The 15,826-nt window shown below is 38.0% G+C and overlaps 4 protein-coding genes across 8 annotated transcripts; 2 read left to right on the forward strand and 2 right to left on the reverse strand.

Annotated features, from left to right (window-relative positions):
* The first annotated feature begins 10 nt into the window (after positions 1 to 10).
* Positions 11 to 1,863, forward strand: LOC111596655. 3 transcript variants are annotated; one of them, XM_023310956.2, is made up of 4 exons: positions 11 to 187; positions 242 to 863; positions 930 to 1,533; positions 1,597 to 1,858. In XM_023310956.2, exons 1-4 carry the CDS (start codon positions 100 to 102, stop codon positions 1,789 to 1,791), a joined length of 1,509 nt encoding a protein of 502 aa, XP_023166724.2. In that variant the 5' UTR covers positions 11 to 99; the 3' UTR covers positions 1,792 to 1,858. The 3 variants fall into 3 exon arrangements, with proteins under 3 accessions (XP_023166724.2, XP_023166727.2, XP_023166725.2); XM_023310959.2 differs by lacking the exon at positions 1,597 to 1,858 and having other exon boundaries at positions 923 to 1,078; XM_023310957.2 differs by lacking the exon at positions 11 to 187 and having other exon boundaries at positions 753 to 863; positions 923 to 1,533; positions 1,597 to 1,863.
* Positions 1,791 to 3,562, reverse strand: LOC111596657 (4-hydroxyphenylpyruvate dioxygenase). The gene is made up of 5 exons (XM_023310962.2): positions 3,443 to 3,562; positions 3,168 to 3,194; positions 2,725 to 3,108; positions 2,003 to 2,656; positions 1,791 to 1,945 (listed from the first exon to the last, which is right to left on the reverse strand). The coding sequence occupies exons 1-5, from the start codon at positions 3,443 to 3,445 to the stop codon at positions 1,871 to 1,873; spliced, it is 1,143 nt and encodes a 380-aa protein (XP_023166730.2). The 5' UTR covers positions 3,446 to 3,562; the 3' UTR covers positions 1,791 to 1,870.
* LOC111596659 lies at positions 2,592 to 13,884 on the forward strand. 2 transcript variants are annotated; one of them, XM_023310965.2, is made up of 5 exons: positions 2,592 to 2,667; positions 8,647 to 9,041; positions 9,181 to 9,297; positions 12,817 to 12,942; positions 13,672 to 13,884. In XM_023310965.2, the coding sequence occupies exons 2-5, from the start codon at positions 8,780 to 8,782 to the stop codon at positions 13,767 to 13,769; spliced, it is 603 nt and encodes a 200-aa protein (XP_023166733.1). In that variant the 5' UTR covers positions 2,592 to 2,667; positions 8,647 to 8,779; the 3' UTR covers positions 13,770 to 13,884. The 2 variants fall into 2 exon arrangements, with proteins under 2 accessions (XP_023166733.1, XP_023166732.1); XM_023310964.2 differs by lacking the exon at positions 2,592 to 2,667 and adding an exon at positions 7,956 to 8,290.
* A 48-nt stretch (positions 13,885 to 13,932) lies between these two features.
* Positions 13,933 to 15,813, reverse strand: LOC111596656. 2 transcript variants are annotated; one of them, XM_023310961.2, is made up of 3 exons: positions 15,718 to 15,813; positions 14,839 to 15,598; positions 13,933 to 14,782 (listed from the first exon to the last, which is right to left on the reverse strand). In XM_023310961.2, exons 2-3 carry the CDS (start codon positions 15,573 to 15,575, stop codon positions 14,335 to 14,337), a joined length of 1,185 nt encoding a protein of 394 aa, XP_023166729.1. In that variant the 5' UTR covers positions 15,576 to 15,598; positions 15,718 to 15,813; the 3' UTR covers positions 13,933 to 14,334. The 2 variants fall into 2 exon arrangements, with proteins under 2 accessions (XP_023166729.1, XP_023166728.1); XM_023310960.2 differs by having other exon boundaries at positions 13,934 to 14,782; positions 14,839 to 15,604.
* Positions 15,814 to 15,826: the final 13 nt, after the last annotated feature.

A 15,826-nucleotide genomic window follows, 5' to 3' on the forward strand; every position in this document is an offset into this window, starting at 1 on the left:
CCATCCCTAGTCTTACAGAATTTTGCCACCCAAAATAAGTCACAGATTAGAACTCATATATTTATTTTCTAAGTAATAAAGCCAACTCGTGCTCCTAATATGAAGTGTGCAACGTGTGAAGGCAAAAGTGAGCAAACAGCAAAATGCTTTATGAAAGCTTTGGATGCCATTAAAGAACACTTTTTGAGTAAGCCGCTTTGTTCACTTTGAGGTGGTGCAGATTTAATGTTGTTTTTTATAGTGATGCAGGATCTGTGTGTGGAAAAGGAAACCACAATTCGACTATTAAACAAGCGTAATGAAAAACTGCATAATGCACTCGATATTTTGCGACAGGGACATGAGCAACGCGCCAAGTCAAGTCCCAAACGTCGTAGACTGTCGCCCAAAAAACAACAAATAAAACGTAGCAACACACAACAAGCGGAGACGTCTCCATTGCTGCCTGAGAGTCAGAGTTCACTGAATATGAATATAGCTCTCTATGAAGATGAGGACGAGGAAGAAATCATTACAGAAACGGAGCCACCTATCAGTCCGTACAAGCCCTGGAATATGCGTCGCAAATCAAACACACGAAATTGCGAAAACGAGCAACCGACAATCACATCAACAGCAGCAGCAAAATCAACAGATGCCAACAACCCCTGGCTGGGCAAAGTACCTAAAGACAGGCTGCCAATGGGCAAGACAAAAATGTCGCTGACAATACGTAGTGATTCACCCAGACTAAAACAGACCCGTTTGCAATTTGATGCTGGCAAGAGCAACAATACAGCCTGCGATAAAGATATTATTGAATCCAGTCCAAATTTATATTCCTCGCTAAAACATGCGAAGCATTCACGTTCGCTTTTACAGAGGTAAGTATGCTGGGTTAATATATTAAGTTCTATTATAACAAAGAGTAACCTTTAATAAGTTTGCAGAGCCGACAACAAAAACGCCTTAGACATCAAACCTGCCGCAAACATCGCCAAGACACCAATCAGTAATAAGAAGCCTGTGTTTGAAATGGATGACGATGAAACATTCTTTGAACTTTGTCCAGATCCGTCAGGCCATCAGCCAGCTTCGGGAGCAACTCTACCCCCTTTGAGTGGCGCTTCCGATACATCAAGTGTAGTTCTACTCACACCTGGCACACAGGATATTGTGTTCGTTGATGACAGTATTACGGACAACACGCTAAACACTATGGACTTTATGGAGGAGGCCATTAAAGAGGACGACAAAGTTTCGCTGACAAGGCTGCAGGAGTTCGAAGCAGAGCTAATAAGAAAGCGCCAGTTAGAGGCAGCCAAAGCGAAATCTCCTGCGGACTTTGTTAGAGTAAAACATGAGCCTCTAACAGAGCTGCCAACCCCTTTTGGCAATGAATCAACCAAGCTTCCAGCCGATTTTGAAATAGATGATGAACAAGAAGATGAAGACGAGGAGGAGGAAGTATTTCCGCGCCCCATTGTAGTCAAACAGGAGCATGATATGAGCCTGAAGCAACGCCACAATTTTGCTTGCCCGCAGTGCGAAAAGGTAAGTTTGTCATATACTCTTTGTTCTTTGTTTTAACGTAGTAATTTGTGCATTCGATTACAGTTCATCACATTTATGGGTACGAACTTGAGTGACGAAAAGATACAAATGTATCTAAATAATTGCAGACACGAGCGAGAGTTTGAAAACAACACACCCCCTGGCTTTTGGAATCCGCACATGATTTCATTTACAGATGAAGATCCACGCAATGAGGTTCATGTTGATCGTCGCTTTGTTGATCGGCGAAAGAAATAAGACTTAGATGATATTTATAGCCCAGAAATTGCAAACGCTGTATATTTATATGAACATATCATTGCATTTTAATCGTAAGTTACAAATTGCCACGTTTGGCCTGTTCGATCTCAATCGCAGTGAATAGCGACTTGAAGTTGCCAGCGCCGAAGCCCTAGAATAAAATTGATAATCAAAAACAAATTGAATCAGTTCAGAAAGGAAATCTTACATTATGATTAAAACGCTGAATGACCTCCAGGAAGAGCGTTGGCCTGTCCTGGCAGTTCTTCGTAAAGATCTGCAACAGGTAACCATTCTCATCGAAATCAACAAGAATGTTCAATTTCTTTAGTATTTCCATATCCTCCTTGATTTTAGTGCGACTATGTGACAGCTGCTCCTGCAGTATATCATAGTAGGACGGAGGTATGGTCAAGAACTCCGTGCCGCGTGCCCGCAAATTGCTGACAGCTCCAATAATATCATCTGTATTGAGCGCAATGTGCTGCACACCTGCTCCGCCATAGTAGTCCACATATTCTTGAATCTGTGATTTCTTTTTGCCATTGGCTGGCTCGTTGATGGGCATCTTCACAGTCTCCTCATAGTTGGCCATGACAATCGAGCGCAGCGCCGAGTATTCCGTGTGTATCTGAGAATCATCGACAGACCAGAAACGATGGAACTGTAAAATGCGTTCATACCACGCAGCCACGCTCTCCATTTGCAAGTCTGGTTGATTGCCCACCACATGGTCGATGAAGTTCAACTTTGCCGGCGGCAAATGCTCCAGCAACACATCCTTGACACTCCGTTGGAAGCCAGGCAAAAAGTCACCTTTATAGCCATTGCGCTCCACAAAAGTGTGAGTCGTATCGCCGTACTGCAAAGCAAGTAAGAGAATTCCATATTATAAATAGTTTAATTTATACTCAAAAGTCAATAATTTACCGTCTTAATGGTGGCAAATCTCACAAAACCCTGGTCATCGCTCTCCTCCCAGATGTCGCGCACAACTTCGGCGCCACGGGAAACCGCCAGGTTAAAGATTGCATTCAAATCCTCCACTTCGAAGGCTACATCCTTGACACCGTCGCCGTGGCGCATCAAGTGCAAGCCATGCTCCTTGTTATCGGTCTCATACGCCGATACAAACACAAAGACAATCTTGTTCTGGCGCACAGCATGCTTCGCATAGCGTCTCTCGCCCGTCTCCAATCCCTGATAGCCAAGTGGTTCAAAGCCCAAACGGGTCGTATAATAACTGGCCGCCTGCTTGGCGTTGCCAACGTAGAACGTTAGATGATCAAAGCTTAAGAATTTTCCGGCTTCTGGCTATAAAAATCATAGGCTATTAACTCTTTATCAAGTTGAACAATTTATGAATTACTTACTTTGGATCCTTTGTCAGTATAGCTGGTCTGAAATATTAGAAATATTAGAGCAAAGGAAATCAATTAGTTTTAGTTGACTGCAGAAGATTGATTGTTGTAGATAGACTTAAATATAACACGATCGATATCTTTGGGCAACAAGCTCGTTGGAGATGTCAGCATTGGTATATTCTCATTCATATAAAATATATTTAAAACACTTTCATGTTTGAATGATTCCTTCACTTTGTCTTATTATATAAAAACACTTAATATATTCAAAAACAAATCTTTACCATTATCACTCAGACTCAATTTATGCAAAATTCTTCCTCACACGCGTTATTAACAGTTTTTTCTTTAGACTTCGGCTACGATCCGTAGATCTTCACAAACAGACTATGGCCAAGCCATGCTGAAATCTGGCCTTATATAGGCCCCCCATAGCCAAGTGATCTCTGTTCTTGTTGATCTTGTTGATCAGTTGAAAATCCTGCTCATTTAAATATATGTCAAACTAGTATTCTGTTTACCTGTATTTCACAAAGCTAACATATATTAAGAATCTAGCTGTTGCTGTTATTGTTATTATACGTTTAGATATTCGCATATTTAAATACAAATTACAGAATTTGTTTACTGGAACAGGTGCTGCTACATGTTATCATGAACTGCATATTATTTGTTTATTTGTTCATCGCAATTACATTGCAAGTTCTGTTATTTATGTTTTGGGCTTATCTTTGCTTATAAAGTTGTTGCCCTACTATATGAGTTTCCCCTTGCTCAACGTAAATTCTGAAAATTATGCAAAGCAACCAAATTGTTACTGATATCAGCTCGCTTTTTTGCCTTTTTGGATTTTTATTCGCCGGTTGGCGCTTAAATATTCATAAGCTCTACAGGTTTGTATATATATAGTTTACACCCCAACAAACCTGTATATATATTTATATATATATATATATATATATATATGTATATGTATATATATATGTGTGTGTGTGTCATACATATTCATGTGCCACGCGCTCGTTGCCTGCCTTCTGTTGCGAGCCCCCAAAAATGTTTCATATATGACTTAAGTATACGCAATGAGCTGTGGAATTCTTATTAATAATAACTTTATTATGATTTAAATTAGTATTTATATATTTTATTCAAGAAATTACTTGACAGTAATTCAAGTTAAAAACCCGCAAGTATCAATAAAGCTAGAGTTGGTTACTTTATATATCTTTACATATATCTATTTATATATAGCATATAGTGATATTATATTGTACTTTCAGTACAATAGAATGACACATCTATAAAGATGATATGTATTTCTAATGATTTCAAAATTAGTTTAACAATATTTTCTGGTATTCTAAAATAGCCAATTTCGTTTTATTTCAAAAATAACTAAATAGAGTTCAATAAAAAAATTATCAAATGATATACAAAAGCAGGCATCAGTAACGGAGAATTATGAGAAATTATTTATAATTTATATTGTTAACAACTATATATATGATCCATATAAGTTTATCAGAATTTCTGACGTAGTTGATTGTTTGCTAAAGATATTTGATTTACAATTAATTTCATTTTATATACATATTTATGGAATATTTATATATTGGCTTATAAATCTGAAACATTCTTAGTATATTTCTTTTGATACTCATTTCGCATAACGATTACAAAATTGCTTTGGCTCTCGGACCGTTTGTTAATGGCACCATTGGCATATGCCATCATGGCACGGATACCCTGTAACCTCCGCCAGCTACCCGCCACCATGACGGCCCAGGTTGTTACTGCGAGTTGCTGCCCTAATAAGCCAATCATAATAAATGTCAAGCATCGAATTGGCTTCGTGCCAATGGCACGTATCAGAGCACTATCAGCAGCCATTGGCTGGAACCAAAGCATGCTCTCCACTGCCCCTATCTAAGGCAGGCACAGCCTGTCAGTTCATCATTAGCTAGTCGCCAGCAGCAGCAGCTGGGGTCTTCATTGTCTGGGGCTAATCTTTAACGCTTAACTGCTTGAGATGATGCGTTGCTCATACGAAATGTGTGCTCGGTATTTCTATAGATTCTATAGCTAAATCGATTTCTATGGTGCGAGACGAGAGCTTTATTTATGAACAGTGCAGCATTAGATATTGCCAAATACCTGCCACAGTTCGATTGCGAGTCATTTGTCAAATGAAGGGCGAGCAGAGCATTTAGAACAGTCAAGAACTGTCCTATGCCAAGGTGACAAGAATAAGATAAGATAAGAAAGTGGGCTATCCCATAGGCTTAAGCTTTGTTATATAGAAAAAATACAAATGCCATATTAATCCGTTCTTATCATATAATAAATTCGGTTTTCGAAATCCTGAAAACGGAATTCTTAATCCTGGTTATCTGTACTCTAATCAGGTTATTCATAATCCAGATTTATTTCACTCAATAACTCAGTCAAGTTTAATTACCTTAACCTTTCGCAATTTCATTGCACGTCTTTTGCTGTCTGCACACGCAAGCAGTCTGCCATCTATCAAGTATTTATTACTCGTCCTACCCAAACACTATTTAATATATATTATATATATATATCTTCCATTTCGCATTTTCTCAACCTAAACAAACTTTCCTTTTGCTTTTAATATCTGTGACTTGTTGTCCCTGGCGATGGTTGTTCCTTTTGCGCCGTTGCGCAGGTTTGTTTGGGTTTGATGTGGGTAGCCTGTTGCTTACGATAGGAATATTATATTACACAGGCTACCGTTAGCTTGTCTGGTTCTTGCTCCCCTAACTCCCTGTCCCTGTCTCTCTCACTCTCATTTGCTCTGTTGCGCTCCATTGCTCTGCGCTAGGGCATTGCCAGCAGAAAGCAAAGCCAGTTTGCAGGGGTTGCTTGTCTTTAGGCTTGAGAGGGTGCAAGGACTCAGGACAAAGGATATACGAAGTTGTTGCCATAGCCGCAAGCTGTCGGCGCCGCATCGCCGCGTCGTCTAGTGCGTCACGCTTTCAGTCGCCTGCCGAGTCTCGTTTACTACGAACAAAAAAATCTCAAAAAAAAAAAAACAAAAATTGTTTATTCCATTTAAAAAGCAGAGTAACATTAACAATAACAATGCAAACTGCTTATGCGCGTTTTTTCTCTATTATTATTGAAAACTAAACGAACTTGAACTGCAGCTAGTTTTGTAACAAAGTAAAAAACGGGAAAAAAGCAGAAAATTGAAAATCGTACGTCGCCATCTATTTGTGCTTTGTTTAAAAAAAAGGAGAAAATTATTGACAAATTTGTGCTCTGATTAAAATCTTAAAAAACGAGTCTATTGCCAAAGATAAATCCCCCGCGGCAAGGAAACAATTTGAAAAATTCACGCTTTGAGAGCATTTTAATGTAGTTGCTGCTGGATGGGGCGGGCCTATTATAAATAGTTTTCATGATGATATACTCTTATATATACATATGTATTTATATTCAGGTCGATTTGCTGATTGATTGTTCAGTGTGAAAATGATCATAAATTTTAGTGTTTTGTCTAGTTCTGAAAGAAGTGTTGCCATGACGCGTCCGAATGAAATATAACTTAAGCCAGCTGTTATGGGCGCTATAGTCTCAGTGCTTTTGAAACTGTGCAGCTGATGCTCAAACTGTAGAATGTTTAGAAGAAACAATTGAAAATAAATTTAAAAAATACAGATAAAATGAAATATAATCATAAAATAGAATTACATTTTTTAAAGCAGTTTTATCAGTACCAAAGAAATATTTGTATGTAAATTTAACAAATATATTTCATTACTTTGCGTGCCATACGAACATTATAGCCATTTCTCTATGTACCTCAGCCCTCTTTGGACGTGCCTCCCACTGGAACCAGCTCCTCATCATCATCATTCTGATGACTTTCCCTTTACCTTGACACTATTAAGTTGCCTCAAAATCCTGTTTATTGAGTTGCCTGAATTTCAATTAACTCATTTCTTTTTATATTTTTGATGTCATCATATTTTTGAGTGGAAATTTCTGCAAGGTAAACCAAAGGCTTTTTGGGCAGCCACAATAAAGAAAACAATAACCGCCCACAGTTTGTAGGCCAGCAGAATTACGAATTTAATAGTCGTCTTGTAATGCTAGACAGTGGCGGCCATAAACTTTCGCTTTCCAAACAAAAGCCGAAAAAAACTGCAGACGCTAGTCAAGATTTACGATCTGGAGGGGTGGTACAACAGGTTGCAACAGCAGCAGCAGCAGCAGCATCATAATCTTATCTAAACAAAACAGACTATGGTTAGAACTTGCCCGACACATAGTTGATGAGTATTTTTATACATACAAATTATGAGACTCGTGCCCAGATCTCCAATGAAAGGGATTCGCCTCGTCGAGTTTGCTCACATAAATTATAAAAGCATATTTCAATGTGTGTCAGGCAGCCCAGGAATGTTGTACAATCTGCTGCGCCTCATTTCCAACAAATTATCAAAGATTATTAAGTGTCATTCACTAAATGGACCAAGCAATACTAATGTATAAGTTGCTTGCAAATAAATACCGTATGAAATGAATGCGTACACATTCGTATCTACATATATATTAAAGATAAGCCAAAAGTAATCATTTTTTTCATTCAATATTTGTTTGGCAATTCAAAGAATTCAATTCAGTATTTATTTAATGATATTAAATATATTGAGAGGCAAAAACATATTAAATAACACGTCGTGTTACGTTACGTTACGCGTTACGTTCGCGTTACTTTGAAACGTTTCAACGCATCGATCAGAACGATTTTGCATGGACGCCGAGGCGGACGTCGCAGTCGTTGCCTGTCCACCGTTTCGTTAAGCTGTTCGCTTTATGCTGAAAGACGTCGCGAACGCGCGCGCGCTTTTTTCGGTTGAAAAATGATTTTCTTAGATTTTTGAAGCATTTGTTCCATGTAACTTTTAATTTATGAATGGGCGAATCGTCGAGTCGCTGGACAATAAATTAAGCGCCAAATACCAAAGAAATTTTTTCGTATTTTAAATTGAAAAGTCCAAATAACTTATTCGTAACCAAAGAGCTGAAAGATACAAGAAATGTGCAATAATAATTGATGTGATGTGTGGAAACAAACATAATAACAATAAATAACAACAAATGAAGTAAGCAGTGGGGAAATTCTTTAGAAGAAAATTTAAAAAAAAAAGTGAAAAAGTATAAAAGCGATTTAGTATGAAAAAATTGAATGTATTCATCGTTTTGTTAAAATATCAATGAGTTCCACAGAAATAATATGCTTCCCTCATAATAATTACTAAGTTTATTATGCATTTCGTTTCACTTCCAATTTAAGCGTTAAGAATCTGAGCTATAGTCGAGCGCTAAATATTTACGAACCAATCAGCTGTGTACAGTTGCAACCCAATACATAATGCACATTTTACACGCTTGGCATACTCTATAGGCTATTTGACCGCGTTTTCAATATATTATAATGACGTCTCTTTTCTCCATCCAGTGCTCTCCAGCACTTAGCACGACTTACGACAGAACCATATCAAATAACGAGCACAAACAACAACAAAACTACTTGGAATAAAAAAAACCAATTAATGTGACTAAAATATAACAGACTAAAAACTTCAAAAACAATGAGGAAAACTGCAGAGAAGTCTTCCGACTGCATTATATCTCATAAATCGAGTGATAAACGTAGTTCCTGCCATACACTAGCAAATGGATCGAAGGCAACATTCCTGTGGCTATGTCTGCTCTTAATGTTTGGGCACAGCTCTTCTCTGGAGGAACTAACGGATAAGGAGTCCGTCATCAGTGAAAGCTATGAGGAATTAAAATTTGATCATGAAGTATCAGAACTGGATGCTGAGCAGGCGTTACGAAAGCTGAATGCAAGTAAGACACGATTCTCCTCTAACTTACGATCCCTTTGCGATAGCGTCCGATTGCAGTTGCTTGCACAACTATGCGCTGGAATGGGCCTTTGACCGTAAAGTGTACTCACTCTTCTCTCTCCCACTCTCTTATTTGGTAGCTCGTGCCGTCACACAGAGCTCCTGCGACTCTATAGACTGCACACAAGTTGGAAATTATTGTTGGACTCCACAATTCGAGAAAGATCATTGCTGGTGCGAACTGCAGCATAGAGAAGGTGAGTCAACAGCGATCCGCAGATAGCTAATAATGATGATATTATATGATATTTATGAGCTGCCTGACAAGGTGCGTTCATGCACACATGGCGCCCTAACAATAACAAACAAGACGCGCACTGTAAACTCTGCTATTTCTCACACATAAACAAAAGAGTTGAAAAACGCAAAAACAAGAATTATATGAAAAATTAAAAATAAAAACGTTGGCGAGTGCCACTAACCCACTTGAGTGCAGCTTAAGTAAAGCTTCATTTGCCTACTGCATTATGGCAATAATTTCATTGGCTAATGAGCGAGAGGCACGCAATGGACGCAGCTCAATGAGATGATGCAAGCTAAGTGGCCCCACTAAACTGTTCTCCAAAATAGATGGGGTTCTATTTGCTAGTTCTTTCCCTTTCACTTCCTCTCTCTGTCTCTGTTTCGCTCTCTCCCTCTCTCTGTCTCTGTTTCTCTCTCTCTCTCTGTCTCTGTTTCGCTCTCTCTCTCTGTCTCTGTTTCGCTCTCTCTCTCTCTTTCTCCCTCTCTCTCTCTCTCTCTCTCTCTCTCTCTCTCTCTCTCTCTCTCTCCCTCTCTCTCTCTCCATCTCTCTCTCTCTCTCTCTCTCCCTCTCTCTCTCTCGTCTGTCTTGCTCTTTTCATTAGCACGTGACAACTGCGGAAGTTGCGAGTAGTTAGAGCTGTGGTCCACATGTCTTAACCGCAGCTACGCTTCATTGCTTCACTTGCATAGAGCTACAGTAGTTACCCATTATAGTGGTTATATATGTATTGCGTATATGTGTAGCTTATCCACTTTAGTTTGCTGTCACCGTACATCGACTGACATTCCTAGTGTCCAAGCGCCAGCTTACATATAATTCTCCCCTTTTTTTCCCCCAAGTTATTTTTATGCTTGTTTTGCTGCGTTCCATTGGGGGTTCGGCACTGCGTTCGTATTCTCTACACTTCAATGGTTTTCTTCAAGGCGTGCACAATTTTCCGTTGTGCAGTTTTTCCAAATGTACTCGCATTCAGATTGTGTTCTGTTTGTTCTAGTAAATGCGCTCATTAAATTTAATTTGTAGTAGTTTTGGCTTTTTCTTTATTTTATTACCCAACTATGGTTGTTATTAAAAGTTAACAATGCAACAAAGAAACTCTGTTTATAAGTTATCGACCACTTCCACCATCATATTGATTAGATAATATATACATATATATTTATATCAAGAGCTCTATAAAAAGTAGTTGTTTTCTTAGTAGCTTACATCACAGGAATTTTTAGATTTTAGATTCTCTAATCAATATGATAAGGAAATGGTATATATATATATTTTTTTTTTATATTTATTTTTGGAACTAAAATACTTTGGTTTTTGTAATTAATATGCAACAGCCTTAGCCAGAGACATCAGACGTGTCTAGAATTCTGCAATTCTACAATTCTACAATCTATATACTCAAGCACTTGCTTCAGCCACTCGCTGGGTGGTTATTGGCTGTGTCTTGTAACGACGTCTAAGCACCTTTTTAGGAACTGCTTGTAAAACAACACTCAATTTTTAAGTATTTATGATTTTTAGGCAATAATATTTTGAGACTTTGCGCATTTCCAACGCTCAGAAAAAGTTGTCAAATAATTTGCATTTGAACAATTTTTATTAGATTTTTGAGTTGACGGCTTTGAGTGTTGACGCTTTGATGAATAATTAAACTGTTTATTATACTCGTGCATATAGTGTAAAGAGAGTATATGTACTTGTGTGTAACCTAATTTGAAGATGTTTCACATCTGTGATTACTATATGTTGATGTTATTGTTGTTAACATTATGCAAGCCAATTTGCACTTTATATATATAATCGTCTATAATACGCCTAATCAAACCATTGGCTTAAATTGTAGCCCTTGGAATCGTGGTAAATCATGAAGTAATTACGTTTATCTTGCATAGTTTTAGAGCTAGGATCAAAAAATTGGCTTACAGCAATATATTCCGATATTATTTGTTGTCTTTTAACCACGAGCGAGTATTATGCAGTCGCTTGCACTTTATTATATTTTATATTTGCTTCAATTTAGACAGTTTTTTATGTAGAACGTAAAACATTTGCCATATAATAACCTGATTTGTATTTAAATAAAAGTTTCTGGTTCAGACTACATCATAATCAATCATAATTATTCTGCGCTTATTTTTTAAATTTCAATATCAATTTTTTCCGCTCTTCTAACGAGCCGTCGATTTTCATTGAATTTGAAATTTTTGTCATGTCCTCGCAGTGTGTCAGCTGTCTCAACAGATTAGAAACACAATTGCGATCAGGTCTGTCTGTCCATATGTATGCATAAACAGATATAGTGAAGCTCACGTCGATTTGCATTGAATTTGATATAATTACATAATTGAATAAATATTTGTGACACGCAGCAGCAGCAGCAGCGAAACAATGAGTTCGTATCCATTATTCTAATTTGGAATATGGAACTTTATGAAAATCAACACATTTAGTTTTTATAAACAGATTGTGTAAACAAAATGCGAGAGTTCGACACGACGGCCCCCAAAGCTGAAGAATTTTCATAGTAATTTGGCCAGTTTTGTATTGTTTTGCCAAATTATATGTTGATCTTGGCGCTGCGTCCAATAAACATTTTTTTCTATTAATTTTTTATTAGTTTCCGTTTCTACTTAAAACAGTTGTACAGCCAACAGAGAAGCACATATTGAAAACTAAAACCGACTGATATTAATTTAAGTGCTCTTTCTGCTTCTTCTTTAAAATGTTTTATTTTCCAAATGTATGTAAAATATAGAATACAGAAGAAACTGGCAGCAGCGTGCATTGCATTTGTTTATGATTGACAGCGACAGCTGATCATATAAAATCAGTTCCATGTCCAGATGTCTATTTGGAATCCATAGATTTCGCTGTGTTTAGACTAGCAAAGCTCGTTGCCTAGTTTCACTGAGATTTCAGTGTAGAATGTATTTAAACTATTTGCCAAACAAATACTCATATTTATTATATTGGCAGAGATCTTAACTAACTTTATATGGCATATGCATAGCTTGATGAACTGCAGCAAAATTTGTAATAAGAACGTTATATTATGGCAGATTTATGTAACAGCTGAGTAGAACGCGACATTATACACATAACAAACTGACTGAATCTAGCCATATTGGTCTGGCCAGACAGATGATTATTGATCACGGTGTTACATCCGTACTTAGCTCTAGACCTGAAATTGATTATAAATTTTGTATTTGTATATAAATAGGCTGAAGGGCAGCAAAGCTATAGATGCTAAATTTGATATGTATAATAATAATAATAATAAACATACAATATTTGTATTAATCCATTTAATTCTGATACCTGTCCCAATTAATTAGAATCCATTAAAAAAGAGTAGCCAAGGGCCTTGATCTGCTCGATAAATATATAAATAAGCGCTTTTTATAAACAAATAATTTAATTTGATTACATTTGAAATTAAATATTTATAAGATTTCTTTCTTTCTTTCAGAGGGCTTGCCCTATAAGGCGCATAAATGCTTTGTGGATGAAAAGATCTATAAGCCTACGACGGGTTCATGCTATTTCTTCGAGGAGGTCAAGGAATGCTGTTGTGTGCCCGCTTTTCTCAAAGAGTGTAAGTGAGATTGGAATGTTTATGGATGAGCTGCAGCAAGATTTGGTATTTGCTACTTGGCCAGCACAGCAGTTGATGATCAATAAAATACTTATATGTATAACGTGTGTACACAAACACTCAACACCCATACACACCCAGTTGTAGATTAACAAAGCAATGCTAATTTTATAATGTAAATAGTCACGGATAGACCGAGAAGATGATCTTCAGCATGCGCAATCGCATAAAATCTGTGATAATTAGATTTAATTTATAACGCTAATTGAACTAACTCATCGAATAATAGAAACGTTTTAAATCATCACATTTTTGAAGATAATTTACAATGTTTATTATTCTTTCACAGTGTTTATTATAAATTTTCTTGCAAAGTTTTTAGCTTGATTCTAAAGAAACAAAACACTTTCGATAAGTTAAGTGCACGCTCATCAAAAATATTCGAGTAGTGCTACAAAATAAATTAACTTTTTTGACATTGAAAACACATTCCATTTCGACTGCGTTAATGTCTAATATAAAGACTTTCTGGCATCTGATGATGTTGATGATCTATGAAATAGTATGCATATATGTACATAATTTATGCTTAAGCTAAATTCTTACGATGCTTCAGTTTTAATAGTCTAGAGCTCATCTTTACCAACTTTCAGTTCTTATTTAAATATATTAACAATATTAATATTATATATTATAATATAGTCATGTAATTTCTTCTCCAATTTGCAGGGCGTCGCATCTCGAGTGCTTCATTAAGCAGAGCACACCCCTTGCTTAGCTGCCTACTGGCGCTACTAAGTTTACATTGGCGCAGGAGAAGGCGCTAAAATTGTATTGTAATTGGGTGTAACCAAGGCGTTGCATACGATCTAGTGAAACGTAGTCATTGTCTTATGCATAGTTATTATCCAGCCATCTTTAAGTGTACTTATTTAAAAATATGCTTGGTGAGCAATTGTATATTAATATATTTAATTGTTAATAAATATAAATTTGTATGTCAGAATATATGTAATGTGTGTGGGTTTTTAGTTATTTTCTATACATAACCATGTACATAGTATGTGGTTAAAGAATATATTTATTTAAGTTTTAATCTCTAAATTAACTGTGGCCGGGCATGCTCTGTTTGTGTATGTGTAACAAAATGGTAGAATGATGATGTGTTGTGCACAGATTGTAAACAGGAGGAAATAAAACAAACACAATATAAACACAATTTAAAACAATGCATTCAAGCTGTGGGTTGCTTGAAATGCCTATACAAAAATGGCAAATAGATTCTCTTAAATACTAATTGGAGATGCAAACTTAAATCTAAACGGTCCACTAAACCTTGAGTTCAGCAAGTCGGCCTTAAGGCTACTTTAAAGTCTACCACCTCTCTTGGCTTTATAAGCTGGTGCGGCTGTTAAGCGTACGTTGCAATGCATTCACGCAGGACAACACATCCTCGTAGTCCTTGGACCACTCACGCAAATTGCGCTCCAATGTCTCCAGTCTCGTTTGTCCCAGCCGCATGCCACCATGCTTGATAGCCGCATAGCACGAACAGGCGAGCAGCTTGAAGCATTGTCTACGCACAGCATTGTGAGAGTTGCTCTCCCAGTTGGGCGTGCTTGCCACACATTGCCAGGCCATGCTGACATAGTCCACCAGTGCGTCCCAGTGTGTAGAATCATGCAAACGCTTCGCTTGCGTTTGCAGTACTCGTTTAAACTCATTTAGGTGGATAGCTGCCTTTGAGTAGGCAGCGGCATCTGTTTTCTTGCACAGCCGGGACGTAGGCAGAGATTTGAATATGAGCCGTTTGGCATAATGTAGCTCCTGCTCCAACAAACTGAAAAATGAAGGCAAGTGTTATATGTCAATATTTCGTCAAAGTAAATAATTAACCTTATATCTGGTGTCGGCAGCTGGGCGCGTATCTTTTCCTCGGCGCTTTGTGTGGCCGTCGCCGTTTCTTGTTTGATATTGACCATTATCAAGTCAATGAGTTGTTGCTGTGATAGGCCCTGCAGGAGTGCTGGTAATGGTACCTCGCTGTTCGTTTGCGCCACGGGACGATCATCCATTTTCAGCTTCTTTACTATGGGCGTGCCTGGCCATAGCTGTTGCTTTGTGTGGGACAACTTAATGGGTGAATATGTTTCCATTGGCGTCGGCTCGGGTGGTGTGCTGCCCATGGTGAGGCGTTTGCGTGGCGAACTGCGCAATATCATGCCACTAGTCAATTGCAGATTTTTCGTAGGCGTACGCTGAAAGGGACTACGTATTGAAGTGTTGTTGCCGTTGACACCGCCATTGACTTTGTCCGGTGAGAAGGTCGTTGTGAAACGACGACGCCCACGTTGCCGTATGATTAGCTCATCTGGTGACGGTAGCGGTGAGAAACTAAAGTCCTGTGCCTGTGCCACATTCATATCATTGTCCACACGCAGTCCAAGTCCTCCACCGCCGCCTCCACCAACTCCGCCATTAGGCGTGTTGGCTGTAGCTGCCGGCGTGGGTTCATCGGGCGTACGGCGATTGGCATTTGTTGGTGTGTTTGCAACACGTAGTGCCTCTAAACGATCGGGTATTTCTGCTAGTGCCATGCGCGTCTGCAATGTTGGTGTCGTCGTTGTCGTCATTGTTGTAGCCTAAGAAGCTGTAGCTGTAGCTGAAAAATTCAATAGAGAATTAACTGTCATCAGGCTGCATCTCAAGTGCTTCCATTGTGTTTGAAGAGTTCTGTTTTCATTATATTCATTTGTTTTCGACTCGGCCATTTACCTTGTTCGTTGTTAGACTATTTTTATTTTGTTTAGTTTTGTTTGCTAAAATTGCGCCAATTCATATGGCAAGCTCGCACAGGGCTACCAATAGTATAGAGTTGTCATTA

Source organism: Drosophila hydei, unplaced genomic scaffold (genome assembly GCF_003285905.1).
Source record: "Drosophila hydei strain 15085-1641.00,03,60 unplaced genomic scaffold, DhydRS2 tig00000001-arrow-pilon, whole genome shotgun sequence".
NCBI classification, from domain to species: Eukaryota; Metazoa; Arthropoda; class Insecta; order Diptera; family Drosophilidae; genus Drosophila; species Drosophila hydei.